Source organism: Leptopilina boulardi, unplaced genomic scaffold, assembly GCF_019393585.1.
Source record: "Leptopilina boulardi isolate dan_hultmark-lab unplaced genomic scaffold, ZJU_Lbou_2.1 LbouV2_325, whole genome shotgun sequence".
Classification (NCBI taxonomy): domain Eukaryota; kingdom Metazoa; phylum Arthropoda; class Insecta; order Hymenoptera; family Figitidae; genus Leptopilina; species Leptopilina boulardi.
This window is the reverse complement of record NW_026137891.1, coordinates 1,504,596-1,522,939: the sequence shown is the minus strand read 5'-3', so window position 1 is coordinate 1,522,939 and position 18,344 is coordinate 1,504,596. Positions and strand designations below refer to the sequence as shown.

The following is an 18,344-nucleotide window of genomic DNA, read 5'->3' as shown; positions in this document are numbered from 1 at the left end:
AATAATTTAATAACTTATAAAAATTTAATAATTTGAATAAATTTTTCAAAAACTTAAATATTTAAACAAAAATTTAAAAAAAACCACTTTTCTTGATAATAGTTATGATAAAAATTATAGTGAGATATTCACTTTAAAGAATAATAATTTTTTTTCTTTTAAATAAAAAGAAATTGAAAAAATTTAATATTTACAATATATATAATTTTGGATGCAAAATTAAAAATTTGCACAAAATTCACCAGATTTGTTTGGCAGACATCTACGAAAAATTATCTACGCTTTGGCATTTCACGATACGTGTTGTCTCTCTCCTTATTTTTCGGATAATCTCATTTTGATTTCACGAAGAAATCTCGAATTCGAGTGATTTTCATTTTTTTTTTCATTTTTTTTTTTTTCTATAAAATTTTTAATACTATCGCACTATTGTCTGGCGTATCTTTGGCGTTTCAGACTCAATCCCAGATGTAAATAAAATGAACGATATTTCTGGGAAGAAAGAATAGAAACGAATATTTAATGACATATAAACTACAGCTCTTTTAACTTGAACTTTATTCTAATAGACTTCATTCTGGCTCTTTTATTTTGTAAAATTGCTTCAATTATAAAAATTTTCCATTGCAATTTTTTTTTATTGTATATTACAAATATTTGTTATTTAAAATTTATTGAAGAATTGCAATTATTTGAATACTGTTATTATTATTTCAGTCAATTTTTTTTTTTTAATTTTCAAGACTTAAAATGGAGAAAACATGAGAACTTTATAATCAGTGATTCCTTTTTTTTTGAGTTGACGCAGAAATAAATATTTATGTAGTTGACTTGGATGTCTTCTTAATAGAAAGTTGGATCCCCAGAGAGATCGAATGCTGACTTTGGTTGTAGAATAATAACGACATAAAACCCGAAAATCAATACAATATCGGACTAAAAGCAATATTTAAATTTAAAATTTAGATTGCATTTTCAGCACGTCTTGAATTAATATCATCTTTCTCTCTCTTTCTCTCTCCAATTATAACGAGGTAACATTCAATATGTACGCGTATATATAAAGGGGAGTTCAAGTATCCATAAGGTACATATATATATATATATATATATATATTTAAAGCGGTAATTAGAGAGAAAATTTGCGAAACCAGGTAGTACCGTTTAATTATTAAGAATTTCTTGAATATAAAAAAAAAATTCACCCCTTTGACTAAACATTAACAAAAGATGCTTTTACACTAACGTCTCAAAAAAAAAATCAAGAATTTTTTTAAATGCAAAGAGTGTAAATTCAAAAAATAATATTGATATTAATATTTAATTTTGTTTTTAATTTAGTATAAAAAATAAAATATAATTTGAAAAATAAAATTTTTAATATTTGATTGGAATCTGGATTTTGTTAAAATATTTCAATAAAATTCTAATGAAAGTCCAATTAAATTTAGATTGAATCAATATCTTTGAAATGATATTTGAATTCGAAAATTCTAACAACTTTAGACTTATCTACTGGGTCATAAAAATAATCACCTCAACTCGATTACTTTAAAAAAAAAATCTATAATCAATGGTATAATAATATTTCCGTTGGGACTAATTATTATTTAAAGGTTTATGAAATAAAATATTTTCTTTTATTTCTTATAAAAAAAATAAAATTAGAAGTTTAAGCTTTAGAAGTTTGAAATTTTTTAGAATTTATTGTAAAACAAACTATATATTAAAAATTTATTTTACTCATTGAAATATTTTCTACTTTTTTTTCTCAATGTTTGATAAATATTTTTAAATTATATAAGCCAAAAGTTCTGAACGTTCAAATGAACGAAATATTTTTTTCAATCTATAAATTATTAAAAATTATTATGTCAATGTAAAGTAAAACAGTGAATTAAACAATTATTAAATTAATAATTTCTTTTTAGATATTTAAAACAATATTTTGTAATAAAATTCGTACTTAAAGAAGTTGGAAAAAATTTTTTGTTCATTTGAACGTTCAAAACTTTTGGCTCATTGAATTATAACAATTTCTATTTTTCTATAATTTTTTTGAACAAATTAATTTTTAACAAAACATTACGATTAAGCTGCCGGATCAAAAAAAAGACCCTTCTTTGATCCGGCAGCTCGATTTTAGAAAATATTTCAATAAGTAAAATAAGTTTTGGAAAAATTAGATTTCTTTCTTTAAAAAATACATTTTACTGAATAAACCTTTTTTTAATAATAATGAGTTTTTTTAATAACCAATCGATGATATACGAAAAAAAGATACGGAATTTTAAAAGCCAGAAGAAAATACCTTTGGTACAATTTTATTTTCTTTCCAAGTCCTGAGCGTTTTTGCAGCTGAGTCACAATTTTTCTTTCTTTCTAAAAAAAGCCCACTTTGGGTGCATTTGTATATGGAAAAAAAAAAAATAAGCCAAACGCGGCCACAAACTTATAATCCACTTTACTTAGTGGTAAACTCGAATACTCGTGGGAACGAATAGCACGCACATGTAACTCGTACATGACCCCATTTGCTTATTGGCCGCGGCCACAGCAAAACTACAAAATGTGGGTACATCCCAAAATTAACAGATGTAACCACAATGCTTCGTTTTACTTAAAACCCCATCTCTTCCAAAACTGCAAGTTTACAAGTAAAACTCGGTAATTCCACTACCTTTTCGACTTAATTAGCCAGTAAAGGTGAATCCCTTTCAAGTAATCCGTTTACACGTTCATCGCGTAGTATACAGAGTTCTGTGTGTTGGGTGGAGGCACGTTATTGGGATGACCTATAAACGAGTTCGTAACAGTATGGCTCGAATTAGTGGAACTCGTCTGATTGAAATCCTGAGCTGGTGCACTGGCTGCACCTTCGGGGACTCCGCGTTCAGCAACATTGCAAGGATTATTCCTTTGATGTTGAAGTTTTGTGGGTGAGGCTAAAATTGTTGCTGATGACGTCATTGTTGTACCAAGTATTTGAGTGCTACCAGTGAATGTCGTTAATGTTGATCCAATTGATGCCGATACCACTGAAGGGGGTAGAGAGACAGTTTGTGTTTGAACGTCACTTGCACTTCGTGATAAATGAATTTGATGTGTATATGGCGCTTGGGGTCTTGGTGGTGCAATAACAGTGTACGATGGTACTGATTGAGCGCCACTATAGGATGCAACCTGATGATGTTGATGGTGTATTGTTTGTATGGTGTGATTTAGTCCAACTGGTGGTGGGACGTTTGCCACGTGTATTTCATCGGATTGATGTAAATGAAGATGTAATTGTGGATTAGTTGGCGGTGGATTATTAGGCCGTACGTAATAACGTGGTTGGGGATCGACACGATTTCTTGGATATGGATAGCGATCGATGTGATTCGCGTAATTTGTTGGCGTTGATTGGGCCGGTAGAATTCGTTGGAGATTTTGATAAGCTGGATCTGTGATTCCATTGTAGGGAACGAGGTACATTGTACGATAACATTTTGGATTGGAAGTTGGCACAGTACTACATGAATAATTAGTGTAACCTACTGGATGCTGTCGTGATTTACTGGGAAGACTATTGTAGCCGGATGTTGGAACTAAATCAGCAGCACCGGCGACACGAATTCTATGGCCTGACATTTGATCTTGAAAGTGGAGTCCATTTTTTTGGTCCACGTAACGATGACTACCGTCGGCGACTGCAACGTGAACTAATGTTCTTGGTAGAGTTGTATCGACGTATGAGCGATCTAAACCTTGAGCATTTACCTGGAAAATAAAAGAGAGAGATTTAATATTTAATATTTTAGGAAAATTAAATGGAATATTTACCGATGTGTCAGCAATTGTTTGATAAATGTCATCAATCTGTCTTTGCATATTGTTTATCCTGTTGATTGTATGCTTTCCGGGATTCTCGTTGTTGAAGGTTGCTTGCTTAAATGTTTCTGAATCGTCAACGAATGATTCTTGCTTCTCGGGATTGTCATTGGTGTTGTCATAGAACGTCCAATGTGGAGGTAGGGATGTTCGATCTGGAAGTGATGTTGCGGCAACGCTTCGCGATCTCAATTGTTGGACAATCTCCTCCGTTGTTCCAAATTGTGGTTTAATTCCACGAACTGCGGGTCTTCTGTTAAAACCATAATCATTGAGCTCGTCGTCCTCGTCATCGTCGACGGTATTCTTTTTGTCCTTTCCATTCTCCTTGACAACATCGCCATCGACTGATGTTCCTTCATTATCATTGTAACGTCTCTTGATCCTCTCGGTTCTTGACTTGTCTTGTTCAACAAAAGCCATTAATTCATCACTCGCATCACCTGAATCGGGTCCAATGCTTGTGGGTGTTCCTCTTGTGACATCAGGTGGACCTGCATTTCGATAATTTCTTTCCTCACCTCTCAATGCGGCTTCAATATCCTCAAGACTGTATGATGAATCAGAATTATAACCCACTGAGTCCCTATTGCTTCCAGTGATTTTTGATGCAATTCGATAGTAATCATCTTTTCCCTCTCCGGTCGATGTGACACAAGATAAAGGCGCAAGACTAGCTAGAAATTGTTTCCTTGCATCAGAATTCATTTTTGAAACTGCTGATTTTGAAATGTATTCTTTACCAATTGTCATTCTATTACCAAGACCAATATCGGGAAGATTCATTTGAATATTTTTCTTTTGGCCAAAGAGATCGGTGATTTTTTTATAAGTCGACTGCTGATGGTGATGATGATGATGATGATTGGCATTCTGATAAGGCGGAGGAAGATTTATTTCTTGCTCTTGAATAATGGTACGTGGTACGCGATCATTTTTCGGTCTCTCTTCACCTGATGGCGATGTTCTTGCTGGTAATTCATTATTTTGATCGCAACCCTCAACGGTTCTTCCACTTTCTGATGAATTACTATCACCGGTGTCATCATCCTGATCAACGCATGTCAATTGTCGTATTCTCTCCTCGAGAGTTAAATCTTTACTTCGTAAATTTTTCTTCTTCGAACCGCCACTAGTCTCGTATTTTGAAATAAGACTTCTTCTTAGGGCATTTCTCTCAATTGTTCTCTTGATACTGGAAGATTCACTTTCAGATGAATCACTCCGGTTGCCGGCAATTTTGGTCCTTTTGACAGCATCAAAAAGACGTAGGGTTTCAGTGGTGATGAGGAATTTCTGAGCCTCTGAATGCTCATCTTCATCGTCAACGTCCGAAAGAGATATGTTCTTTGTTGGCGCTGGAGGTGGAGATATGAATCTAGGGTCGGGGAAAAGTTGTCGTACAGCGGAATTTGGCTTGAGGCTGTTGGTTGCGAGTGATGTGCCCAACTTAAAGGTCAGAGAAAGATCGGATCCATCAGAAATTTCCTTCGAGGCACGTTTATCGATTTTTGTCATATTTTCTGGCGATTTATTTACATCGTCGTTAGTTTTAATAATATCTTTAGCGTCTGGCGGCGGACAAATAGTGAATTCGAGTTTTGAGCCATTCAATGAATCTTTCTCATTAGTTGAATCAATTTCGTCTAAAGGTTGTGTTTCTTCTTCGCTGATCTCGCGGACAATTCGACGCTCCGTCACCGTCGTCATCGTTATCGTTTCTACAAGATAACGCTGATGAAGATCTATGAACAAAAAAGGAAAAAAAAAAGGAATCAGAAGTGTCCTCATGAAACACGATTCAGCGTAGTCATATATATTTAAAGGGAGAAAGAGAGAAAGAGAGTGGGGATTCAAGTTGGTGAACGACGAGAATTTAAAGGGGATGTAGTGGAATCAATGACACTTCAACATTAAACGAGACGTTTTTTTTTCCGAATTCAAAAGGTTCTTAGCCTTTAACATTCATTATTCAAAAATTCGTTTCACAGTCTCTATCTACCCTTTGGGGCAACCTCACTACGAAAACAGATTTTACAACCCCTAAAAAAGCAATCTTTTTGAAAATTTTTTTTTACTTTTAATAAGTTCATATTTTTTATTAAAATATGATTTAAATTTACCTGAATCTGATTTTAAGAGAATTAAATTATTCGATTTGGTGACACAAAAATTTAAAATACAAAAAAATAACCCGAACGTGTCAACAAAATTTTTATCTTCTTTCACATATCAATTCACACACCTATATATTGATTTCGCATGAAATGAAAACTCCTCGACCATTAAAATAAGAATATTATGTAATTTATGAAGAGCCCCCATATATGTATCTATAACAAAAGCTTTTCATTAACAATATATGGTTTCTCACATATGTTTCATACATGCATTGAAAAGACAAAAAAAAAAAAAAAAAAAAAATTGCACAAAATAAGGTGCGGAGAAACAGAATTGACGTTTTTCAAGATATTACATAAAAGAAAATGCTTTCAAAGTTGTGGAAAAAGTGGAGAGTTTATAAGAAAATCTTTTGTTCATTTTATGGTAGACGTATATTTCTATATACCTTGGTATATATACACTTTCAAAAGCATCATCATCTCGCTTTTGCTTCTCTTTTACTATAGACTAATGTCTCCCTAAATGAGTTCTCGTCTAGCTTAATTCTTCAACAAATGAATTAAATTATTAATGATTGTTACAAAATTCTTTGTTTTAAAATTCTCTTCTAAAAAATGATTCATTCAAGGAAAATATATATTAAAAAAATTTATTTAAAAAAAAAATAAAAATAACTATTGAAATAAAATATAAAATTTGGGAAAATTAAGAAACTAATGAAAAATAAAAGAGAGAACTTAAAAAATGAAATAAAGAGATAATTTTACTTTAATCGGTTAAAGTTATATAGCGTTTAATGTGACCTTTTATTTTCCACTTGGTTAAAAGAGTATACTCGTAAATGCTTCCCAGGACGAATAAAAGCTCCCAAGATGTTGGAGAGACATATTGTGTGTACTATATATATTTTTTTTCTGAACAAGTTTCTTGTTAAAAAGCTTATCGTTCAACTCTCTTAACAAAAATTCGTTCTTTTCACCAATAAAGCTTTACGAATCTCGAAAAACTATATCAATAGAATAAAAATTCTATATTATATTATATATACGTAAAAAAATAGAAGATTAAGCAAAATTTCTCTAATATTAAACAATCCTATCTACTCTAAAAATACATAATACCTTCAAGAATTGCTCTCTGATAACAGTTTTATAATACAATAAAGTCTTTAGAAAAAAATAACACTCTTTATAATTAAAAGAATTATGTAGATGGTTAAAAAATTAACAAGATGGTAAATTTTTTGAAAATTACCGACATAGAAATCTAGCTTACCGACTGATGGTAAATCAGATTTTTGGAAAATGAAACTATAAAAATTACCGACATAGAAATCTACCTTACCGACTGATGGTAAAACAGATTTTTGAGAAAATGAAAATATAAAAATACCGACATAGAAATCTGCCTTACCGACTGATGGTAAGGTAGATTTCTATGTCGGTAATTTTTATATTTCTATTTTTCAAAAAAAAAACTTACATCGGTTCTTTTTCGGTCTCTTGAAATCCGATATACGTGGGTTTTACTGTACATTAATCTTGGATATATTTTTTTTTTACAAAAATTTAGAGAAAGCAAAAATAGATAAAAAAAAATTTATTTTCAAAAATTCATAAATTTTTTAGAAAAGAAAAAAAGTTATAATAAATTAGATTTTTTTTCTTCTAAATCGTTGATCGTTATGAACTTGAGTGACGTGAATATACATAGTTTAGTAATAGTGAATAAAGTTAAAGTGTATACTAAAATTGAATGAGCCTGAGGAAATTTTTTCAAGTGTTCTTGAAATGTGGGCCTTTATCATCAATAATTCTTCAAGTTCCTTTTTAATACCCAAATGGGTCTTTTGAAGAGGTTTTGCATTATATACATATATTCTCAATGGACCCGGATGAACTAAATATCACGTTTTAGAGAGTCTCGCAGGTGTAAATCAACTCAATTTAAAAACACCCAGAAAGAAAATGTAAAACGATATTATACCTTGTTTATCATTTAAATGAACAATAAACTACGTGTACATTTTTTAAAGAGCTATTATAAAATCCAACTTCTTTTTATCTTCAAATAAAAAAGAAAATAATAATATGATCATTAAAAAATATAAAATAGTAAATTTTGTTCCATTAAAACTGATTTTTAACTCTCTCTCCTTGAAAAATATAACAAACAAAAACAAAAGAATATTATGGAGATACTTGTTGAATATTTTTTCCAATAGTTTCAAAAATCGAAGATAGTTTTGTACACACACAATGGGAATATAGAAGAGACAAGAATACAAGAACTCTGGCTCATTTTACTCTCTTGCGGGGGGCGGTTTTCTAGCTATTAATAAAGGCATCATATTTGAATGCAGTTCATTATTTTGTCCTTGACAAACTAGGCCGACAGTTGTTTGAAACTTCTCCTATAGCAAAATCCTCATTATACAGTCAACTTTCGATATAACGACCTGTTCACCTGCTTTTTGAAACATTCTATATACTCATGCCAATCTCTTTCTGACAATTCATAATTAGGGATCAGAATTTTGGACATGTTCCAAGGAGTCATATGTATAGAAATTGTTTTAATGATTTTATGAACTATTGACTTTATTCAATTTTAAATAAATGGTTTTTTAAGGATTTGGAAAAATGTTGAAATTTTGAGAAACCATAAATTGAAATAGAAATGAAAGTAGAGAACTTCAAGCGGGGAAAGTGTCATGAAAGTCAAAAAAAAAAAAAAAAATTCTGAATAGAATCAATAGCAAAACAAATAATAAAGGTAAATTTATAGTACCTGGAGTTGTTTGTTGGGCTTGATCTATGGTCGGCTGTAAACTTCCATCTTCGAGATGTCTCGACGTTTCTTGAGCATTTTTCAAATCTTCGACTTGTCCTTCGACACATTCTTCGGCTTCTGAAATGAAAAAATACAATCCTTGTGAAACTTTTCTTTTTTTACACCCAAAAAAAGAAATTTTAAATTCAAAATTTGACAATTTTTTAACTTTTTAAAGTTGTTTTTTAAGAAATAAAATTAAATTTTAAATATATTTTTAGTTCTGTTAAACGCTACTATTTAGTTTTTTAGGTTATGTTAATTAGTTGAACCTCCTTTAGACACTAAAAAAATATTTATATACTATTTAAATCAAAATTCAGATTTCTAGTGTAAAAACAATGACTTTTGGAAAAAATTAATCCAATAAATTAAGATTATCAATTTTTCCTCATTGATATAATGAAAGTCGTGCGCATTTAAAAATTAAGAACAATTCAAATAAAGATTAAATTTAATAGAAATGAAGAATAAATTAAATAAATAAAAAGAGAGAATGAATTCAATAAAAAAGAAAATTAAGAATAAATTCAATGAATAAATTAATGTCACGTTGAATTTATAAAGACCACGTACTCCTTTGAATTTTAGGTATGTATTTGATGTCAACCAACGTCTTCATATTGAAAGCCAACAAAAGAATACGTACATATAAGAGTTCATTGAATATGAAATAAAATGCATCGAAAATTTTAATTTTTTTTTTTTTTCGACTGCTGCACACCTTTCTCATACTCAATGCATAATAAGACTGAATACATATATATATATATAATTGCTATTATTTCTGACGCAGCATTTTATCTTTTATCGCAGTTATCATAAACGTAATGTTGACCTTAATTCCCTCGCGGTGCATTGCCAGAATCTTGATAAGAAAATTGTGCTCCAGATGGAGAACATTTTCTTAACCAGGAAATTGTCCCAATACAAAAAAGAAAGTAGAGAATATTAGGGCAACTTAAATTATCTGAAACCTTACTATATATTTTAGTTTAAAAAAAAAAAGAATTCTGAAAAGAACTTCGTGACCTATAATATGAATTTCTTTATATATAGCTTTTAGGGTTGCATTTAAATTAGAATATTCAATTTAAGTCACAAGGTGCATTTAATTTAAATATACATATCTTATAAAAGTATAACATTTAAAATAAATTCTTTGAATTTTATTTGAGACAACTTTGAATAAATGAAAATTTAAGGGGAAAAATTGAATAAAATAATTTTCAATTTAGGGATGAGTGATTTTAGCACGAGATTTGCATATTTCTTTGATTTAATATGTTACAAGTTAAACGCGTTAATATGCCTGTGACACAATACAATCATATACACAACATGCGATGCACTAAATATACGAGCCAAGCCCTGTGAAAACACAAATTCCTGTATAGATGAAACGTAGAATGAATATTAAGTGCGGAGTATATGGCTTCAAACTAATACTATATATATATGTATAACATATATAGCTATATTCAAACGACTATTGTTGTCCCCCTGAGAATGAAGCAACTCGTAATGTGTGTTTCTTTGTCAAACTACGGAAATTGTTATCAATAAATGAACAAGACACACATACTTCAAAAAAAAACTTAACCTTATCTACATAAAAATAACGGTTTTCAAAAGAGATGACTAGCATTTTTTTTTCTACTCAAAAATATATTTATGTATGTATATATATATGAATTGATATTAAAAATTCATATAATTCAATCTTCCTTTATGAGTAGATTATTATTGCCTATATATATTTTGAGAGATTTTCTTGACCCTTTTTTTCTGAAATGATTTTCTCAAGTCGAAAAAAGTTAAGAAAAATAAAAGAAAGCAGAAATGCTGTTGGATTCAATAGCATATTTTTCTCAGTGTGGTAAATTTTACTAAACTAAATTTGCAAAATTATAGTTAATTTTACTGAACTAACTTTTGAGGATGGTGAACTTTAGTAAACAATTATTAGTCCTGAATTTAAAGTCTTATTGAAGTAAAAACTAAGGTAAAATTTATACTAAATAAATTATTTATACTTAATAAATTTTTGGAGAATGATAAACTTTACTAAATTAAATTTGAAGAATTGTAAATTTTACTAGACTAAATTTAGAGGATGGTAAACTTTACTAAATTAAATTTGGAAGCTATTAAATTTTACTGAACTAAATTTAAAGGATAGTAAATTTTACCAAAAAATCTTTTCAAAGCAGTAAAATTTAAAGGATAGTAAATTTTACTAAATTAAATTTGGAAACTATTATATTTTACTGAACTAAATTTAAAGGATAGTAAATTTTACCAAAAAATCTTTTCAAAGCAGTAAAATTTAGTATAGGATAGTAAATTTTACTAAATTAAATTTGGAAGCTATTAAATTTTACTGAACTAAATTTAAAGGATAGTAAATTTTACTAAAAAATCTTTTCAAAGCAGTAAAATTTACTAAATTAAATTTGGAAGCTAATAAATTTTACTGGACTTTTAGAGGATGCAACCAGAGAAATGTTTGCATTTATCAAATATAATATATATTTGAGTTAAATAAACTTATATTTGCCTCAGAGCCTACTAGCCTAATTTATTTTTTCATAAATAAAAATCTGTTTATTTAACTCATATAAAAATTTATTTGAAACCAATAAAATTTATTCAAATCAAATAAATATATTTATTTGACTCTGAAACAAATTTATAATTAAATTAAAATCCTATTTGCTGCAAATAAAGAAATTATTTTAAATACAATTTATTTAATTTAAATTAAAAATTATTTGGTTTAAATATTTATTTGATAATAGTCAAGTATAACCGATTATTTAAATCAAATAAATTTTTTATATAATATAGACATTTCAACCTTCTACTTTTAAAAACCGTAATATTTGAATATTCCAAATAAAATCCTAATATTAAATGTGAGTAAAAAAAAAGTAATAAAAAAAAAATACCGCAGCTAAAGTATAATATTAAATGTTACTACCATTATAAAAGAAAGTGCGAGTAAAATATTAAAAAAAAAAAAGGTGAGAAAAATATTTACAAAAATCTATATTATAAGACTTAAATAAAAATAAAAAATTATGAGAAAAGAGTGAAATAAAAATGTGTAGTACACACTCATTAAAATGTACAACAAACTTCACCATAACATTACAACATTGAGAGTTGTTGAATAAAAAAAAAAAGTATGCAATTATGCATGTGTAGAATGTATATATATATATATATATATACACGTGGGAGTGAAAAGGGATCGTGAGTGCATTTAATCTCGAGCGAAGTTACTGTGTAATCCGGCTGCCTGGCATGAATATGGATAATTTATTCGTGCAGTCATTGCGATATATATACGTTTCCAGTATAGTGAGGCCGAGTGAATGACTCTATCTCTGCAGGTGGGTGCCCATGAACGATCCTTTTGCTCCTCTTGCCTCCCTTGTGTCATTCCTATATATATATATGTGTGTGTGTACTTCCCACACACGCATACATTCGCATGGATTACTCTTCGGTTACCGTTTTATTTACCAAGGACTTATATACATATATATATGTAAGAATATACATATACACATACACACATTCTAACGATTCACACTTTTGCTTTAGGAAAAAGCGCCATTCCATAAATGTCCTTTCACCGCGAAATCGATATTTCCGCGCGGCTCTGCATTTCTTTTCCACAATCACGTGTGCAATCTTCTCTCAATTGTACTTCAAAATATATATATATTGAAGAGCCTCGCGGCTTTTGATCTCTTGTCTGTCTAAACAATATGTGTTTATTTCACTATTAATATGTTTTTTTCTTTTTATTAACACTATTTTCACATGAACAATTCAATGATTTTATCTTTGAAATAGTGAAATTTTTAATTATCGAATCAAGAAGAAAACGAATTGGTAAAATTAAAGTTTAATCTAAAATTAGTTTGGTAAAATTTACCATACACATACTGATGTATTTAAAGTACAAGCATAGAAAAAATTTGCTGCGGCAGCGAACTATTTGCTGTCACAGCAAATTATGTTAGCTAATATAGGGAAAAAAAGGAATTGCTTACACATGCTAACTGATGTTTTTGCTAACGAATCTATCAAAATTAGTAACTGTAGCTAAATTTTTTGCTATGACAACAAAAAAGTTTGCTATGATAAACAATATCAGTTAAAAATTTTAAAAATTTATTGTCATAGCAAATTTGTTCGCTGTCCCTATATTAGCTAACGTAATTTTATTATGACAGCAAATAATTTGCTGCCACAGTAAAATTTTTCTATGCGTTTAGGGACAGCAAACAAATTTTCCGTGGAATCAAAAAAGTTTACTGTGACAGTAAATTTTTAAAAGTTGTAACTGATATTGTTTATCATAACTTTTTCGTTGTCATAGCAAAAAATTTAGCTGTAGTTACTAATTTTAATAGATCCGATAGCAAACATCATTTATCATTTTTCAGCAATTCCTTATTGTTCAGTGTATATTTGCTATGACAACGAAAAAATTTTGCTATGATAAACAATGTTTAGTCTTAATTTTTAAAAATTTACTATCACAACAAAATTTTATTGACCCCACAGCAAATTTGTTCGCTGTACTTACGCATGTATAGAAAAAATTTCCTGTGGCAGCGAACTATTTGCTGTCACAGCAAATTACGTTAGCTATTATACAAGGAAAAAAAGAATTGCTTACAGATGCTAACTGATGTTTGCTATCGGATATATTAAAATTAGTAACCACAGCTAAATTTTTTGCTATGACAACAAAACAGTTGTGATACACAATATCAGTTATAATTTTTAAAAATTTATTGTCACAGTAAACTTTTTTGATCCCACAGGAAATTTGTTTGCTGTCACATTAAATTACGTTAGCTAATATAGGGACAGCGAACAAATTTGCTATATGACAATAAATTTTTAAAAATTAAACCTGATATTGTTTATCATAGTAAACTTTTTTGTTATCATAGCAAAAAAAATTAGCTGTTGTTACTAATTTTTATAGATTCGATAGCAAAAATCAGTTAGCATCTGTAAGCAATTCTTCTTTTTCCTTGTATAATAGCTAACGTATAATTTGCTGTGACAGCAAATAGTTCGCTGCCACAGGAAATTTTTTCTATGCATGCATAAGGACAGCGAACAAATTTGCTATGGGGTCAATAAAATTTTGTTGTGATAGTAAATTTTTAAAAATTAAGACTAAACATTGTTTATCATAGCAAAATTTTTTCGTTGTCATAGCAAATATACATTGAGAAAAAAGGAATTGCTGACAAATGATAACTGATGTTTGCTATCGGATCTATTAAATTTAGTAACCACAGCTAAATTTTTTCCTATGACAACGAAAAAGTTTGATGTGATAAATTTAAATTTTTCAAAATTTACGAAACTTTTTTAGCCTCATAGCAAATTTATTCGCTATCTCTATATTAGCTAACATAATTTGCTGTGACAGTAAACTTTTTCTATTCGTGTATACTAAATTATTATCGAAAGAAAGGATATTTAGGAAATTAATTAATTAATTAAAAGAGAAAACAATTACTCCAGGTATAAAAAATTCTAGTATTTTAAAGAATGCAAAGAATTTGAAATGAAATTCCCGGCTAATTAAAGATAAAAACAAAAAATTATTTAATTATTAATTAAAAACGTTGGAAAATAATTTTTTAAAAAATAATTATAATCCTCTCGTTCGAAATATAACAGTAATATTTTTTGAAAATTATATTTTCTATAAATAAATCATTGTTACCACTATTTCTTTTTTACAATTTTTTCAAGAGAAGAAAATTATCTACGATTTTTTTTAGTCCTCTATATATAGATAATAAGAGGATACATTTTATAATGTAATTCTTATTTGATTCCTTCGTTTTTCATTTATTCTCTCATTCATACAGTATTTATCCGTTATTCTAGAGAGAGTATGAAAAAAAAGATTGTGTACATAGAAAGAATATAAATCGAATAAGGAAATTCTTTTGGTTGCATTTGTTCAATTATAGCACAAACCATTAATTTACTAGCGCAGTGAGTCCATGAGGAAGGAGACAAAATGTACTGTTATGCTTTGGTCTTGTATATATATATTCTTTTCACTTTGCACAAGAATATTTAACTTGTTATTTTCTGTTTCATTAAATTCATCCCGTCTTACATAATTTCTTATAAAAGTGTCGCTATTTTTAAAATTAAAACGAAAACATACACTATTATTTCTTTGAAATTAAAAAAAAGAAAATAATATAAGTAATTATAATGATAAAATATCTTGAAATTATAATTTATAAATAAAAAAAAAATTAGGGGAATTATATAATGATAATAGATTCTTTTAAAATAACAATTATTGTGATTTAAATAGACATGATAATTGTCCTCTTTGTTTATATACAACAGTAATTACATCAATTATGTATATAGAAATCAGAGCCATTGAAGAATGTTTTGGCAATGATCCGTAAAGAAAAAAAAAAAAAAAAGAAGAAAAAAACGGCCTTAACGTCCTTCAGATTCCAGAAATAATTAAGGGAGCATCCTTACAAGAATAGTTAACCGGTGTGTGGATCGTGGGAATTAGGGGTCATGGCCGTTGACTGTACTTGGGCCTTATTACGCATCGTTGGAAATAACACAACGCGTGGTGGTGGATTATATATATATATACACCCCGCGCTAAGAAATAAAAATTCCATTAAAAAATTTTGTTAAAAAGAAAGAAAGCGTAAGTTTTGTGGGCCTACAAACAAAGACAGCTGATCAAGGGACTAAACTAAAAGTCAGAAATGAGGCCCAAAGGGGTGGAACGTGTGTGGGTATAGACAAGAACTCGACCGGAGTCACGCTACGCTGGTATACATCCGGTGAACTTTCGCACACACACATATATATAACATCGTATAGATAGATTTATGCGCAAAAAAAACACTTCAAAATCCTCAAAAAAAAAATCTCAAATCCTCTTTCGTTTCAAATTATTATTATTATTATATTTCGTGAAACGAATTTTTAATTCTCGCACCAGTTTCAGAAATATCAAAAACAATATTACAGAATTACAACAGAATATGAGAATATTGCAAAATTAATAGAATCATAAAAATTTTAATAATTGTTTCCCAATTGAAATGAAGTTCGTAAAATTCACTCATTATTTTAATTTCACGACCTGCATATAAAATTTAGGGCATATTGGGGGAAAAAAAAGGACAAGTCAAAATAACGAGGCATATATAAAATCATGACAAATAACTTGTAAATATATATATATATGTGGAGGAGAAATATCATTTTATCCTGAGGCTATTTTGCTTGCACAACAAATCGATAACTTAGAAACTGGGTTTACACATCTCTTCACATATATATTTGAAAATGCTCTTCTCTTTTAGATTTACTTTTTCAAAATATATAAAAGTAACTCCCTTTTTGAAAATATATATATATAAAGAAATAAGTAACTCCTTATTTTTCGTTGAATGTATATATACGAGAATATTTTCTCCTATACATATAATATAAAATGCATTTCAATAAAACATATTTTATCCGCAAGAATTTCATGACTCTCAATTTGATGCATATAATAGTTATTATAAACGATTTTCTTTTCATTTATCTTATTTCAAAAAAAGAAAAAAAAAATTGAACAAGAAAATGAATATTGACAAATTGAATAAATGACATCTTTTTCTACACTGAAAAAAAAATGATTCCATTCAAATACTTGATTACATGACTATTATCAAATAAATATTTACTTGAACCAAATATGAGCCAAAAGTTTTGAACGTTCAAATGAAAGAAATTTTTTTTTTGTATATAACTTCTTTAAGTACGAATTTTATTACAAAATATTGTTTTAAATATCTAAAAAGAAGTTATTAATTTAATAATTGTTTACACAGTAATTTAAATGTATCAAATTGATACTAGAAATATCAAATTGATACGAATTTTTATATCAATTTGATATTTTTGGTATCAATTTGATATTTTTGGTATCAATTTGATATTTTTGGTATCAATTTGATATTTTTAAATTAATGTGTAATTTACTGTTTTATTTTACATTGACATCATAATTTTTAATAATTAATAGATTGAAAAAAATATTTCGTTCATTTGAACGTTCAAAACTTTTGGCTCATAACGAAATAATTTTTATTTTAATTAAATAAATTTTATTTGAACCAATAATTTTTGTATTTGAAACAAATTCCAATCTCAAAAATAATAATTTATTTGACAAAAATAAATATTTGATAATAATCAAGTAACCGATTATTTGAATCAAATTATTTTTTTTTCACTATATCATTATACAGAAATGTTTTATTTGAACCAGGTATAATAAATTTTAAATAAACGTATATTTGTCTCAGCCTATTTATTTTGCGTAAATTAAAATTTTAATTGTCATAAATAAAATTTTTATTTAAATAAAAAAAATTTATTTGCAACAAATAAATATTTATTTGCAACGAATAAATATTTATTTTTAAAAATTAAATATTTATCTGCAACAAATAAATATTTATTTGGCTCTGAGACAAATATATATAATTTCTCTGGGTTGTAATTTTTATTAAAAATTTCTATATTCCGCCATATTGAAAACCATTTTTTCCCACAAAGTTTCGGATTTATGAAATTATTATTATGTGTGTATGTATATATATATATTGCAAGCGAGTAAACGTTCACGTTACTCTCTTGTTGAGAAGAGATTACGAGATAAAGTGGCTCACACCTCATATATGTATATATAGTGTACACCCAGTAATACGGAGTTATAATTAAAGTTTATACCTTTGAAGGGGAACACTCTCAACTTGCAAATATTTAGATACATCGAAAATTATATTTATGAATTATTAAAATTTTTCCTACACTTTTCATTGTAAATAATAAATATTACTTAGTTTGCAAAAAAAAAAAAAAAAAAAAAAATATTAAAATGCATTAAAAAAGATATAAAATTGCTCTAATGTAATTTTTTACAAAATAATATTTTCTAATTTCTGAAAATTTTCCTCTTTCATTGGGAATATTTATTATATACCGTTGAAATGTGAACTTTTTTCCTAATCTACGAAAAATTATTTCCATACATTTATTTTAATTAAACTTTTGTTATTCTATTTATTTTACATTTAATTTGATCATTTTTTTAAAAAAAACTTTTCAAAATCTTTTCTTTTCAGTTTTTTATTTTATAAAAAATTTATATCTCTTTCTTATTGTAGAAATTTATTATTTTTATTTGAAAAATGTATCTCAAATTATATAAATTTTTTTAAAGAAAAATTATTAAACAATTTTTACACAATGAGATCAATTATTTTTCTTAGGGAAAAAATTAATAATAACTTTTCATCTTTTAATAATAATTTTTTCAATAAATAATCAATATTCAGAGAAAATAAAAAGTTGATAAACAAAATTTACTTTTGATAGCATATTGAATCCTTAAAGAGGAAAATATTTCTCGAACG

At 27.8% G+C, this 18,344-nt stretch overlaps 1 protein-coding gene across 3 annotated transcripts in view; it reads right to left on the bottom strand.

The window, feature by feature from the left end:
- Nucleotides 1–2,391: 2,391 nt before the first annotated feature.
- LOC127284750 (uncharacterized) overlaps nt 2,392–18,344 on the bottom strand; it is a 103,313-nt gene continuing 87,360 nt past the window's right edge. For all 3 annotated transcript variants that reach the window (XM_051310390.1, XM_051310392.1, XM_051310391.1), the window contains 3 exons: nt 8,788–8,907; nt 3,826–5,618; nt 2,392–3,762 (listed from right to left, as the gene is read on the bottom strand). In XM_051310390.1, coding sequence (XP_051166347.1) covers nt 2,731–3,762; nt 3,826–5,618; nt 8,788–8,907 — 2,945 coding nt within the window. In that variant the 3' untranslated portion in view covers nt 2,392–2,730. The remainder of the gene's footprint in view (nt 3,763–3,825; nt 5,619–8,787; nt 8,908–18,344) is intronic.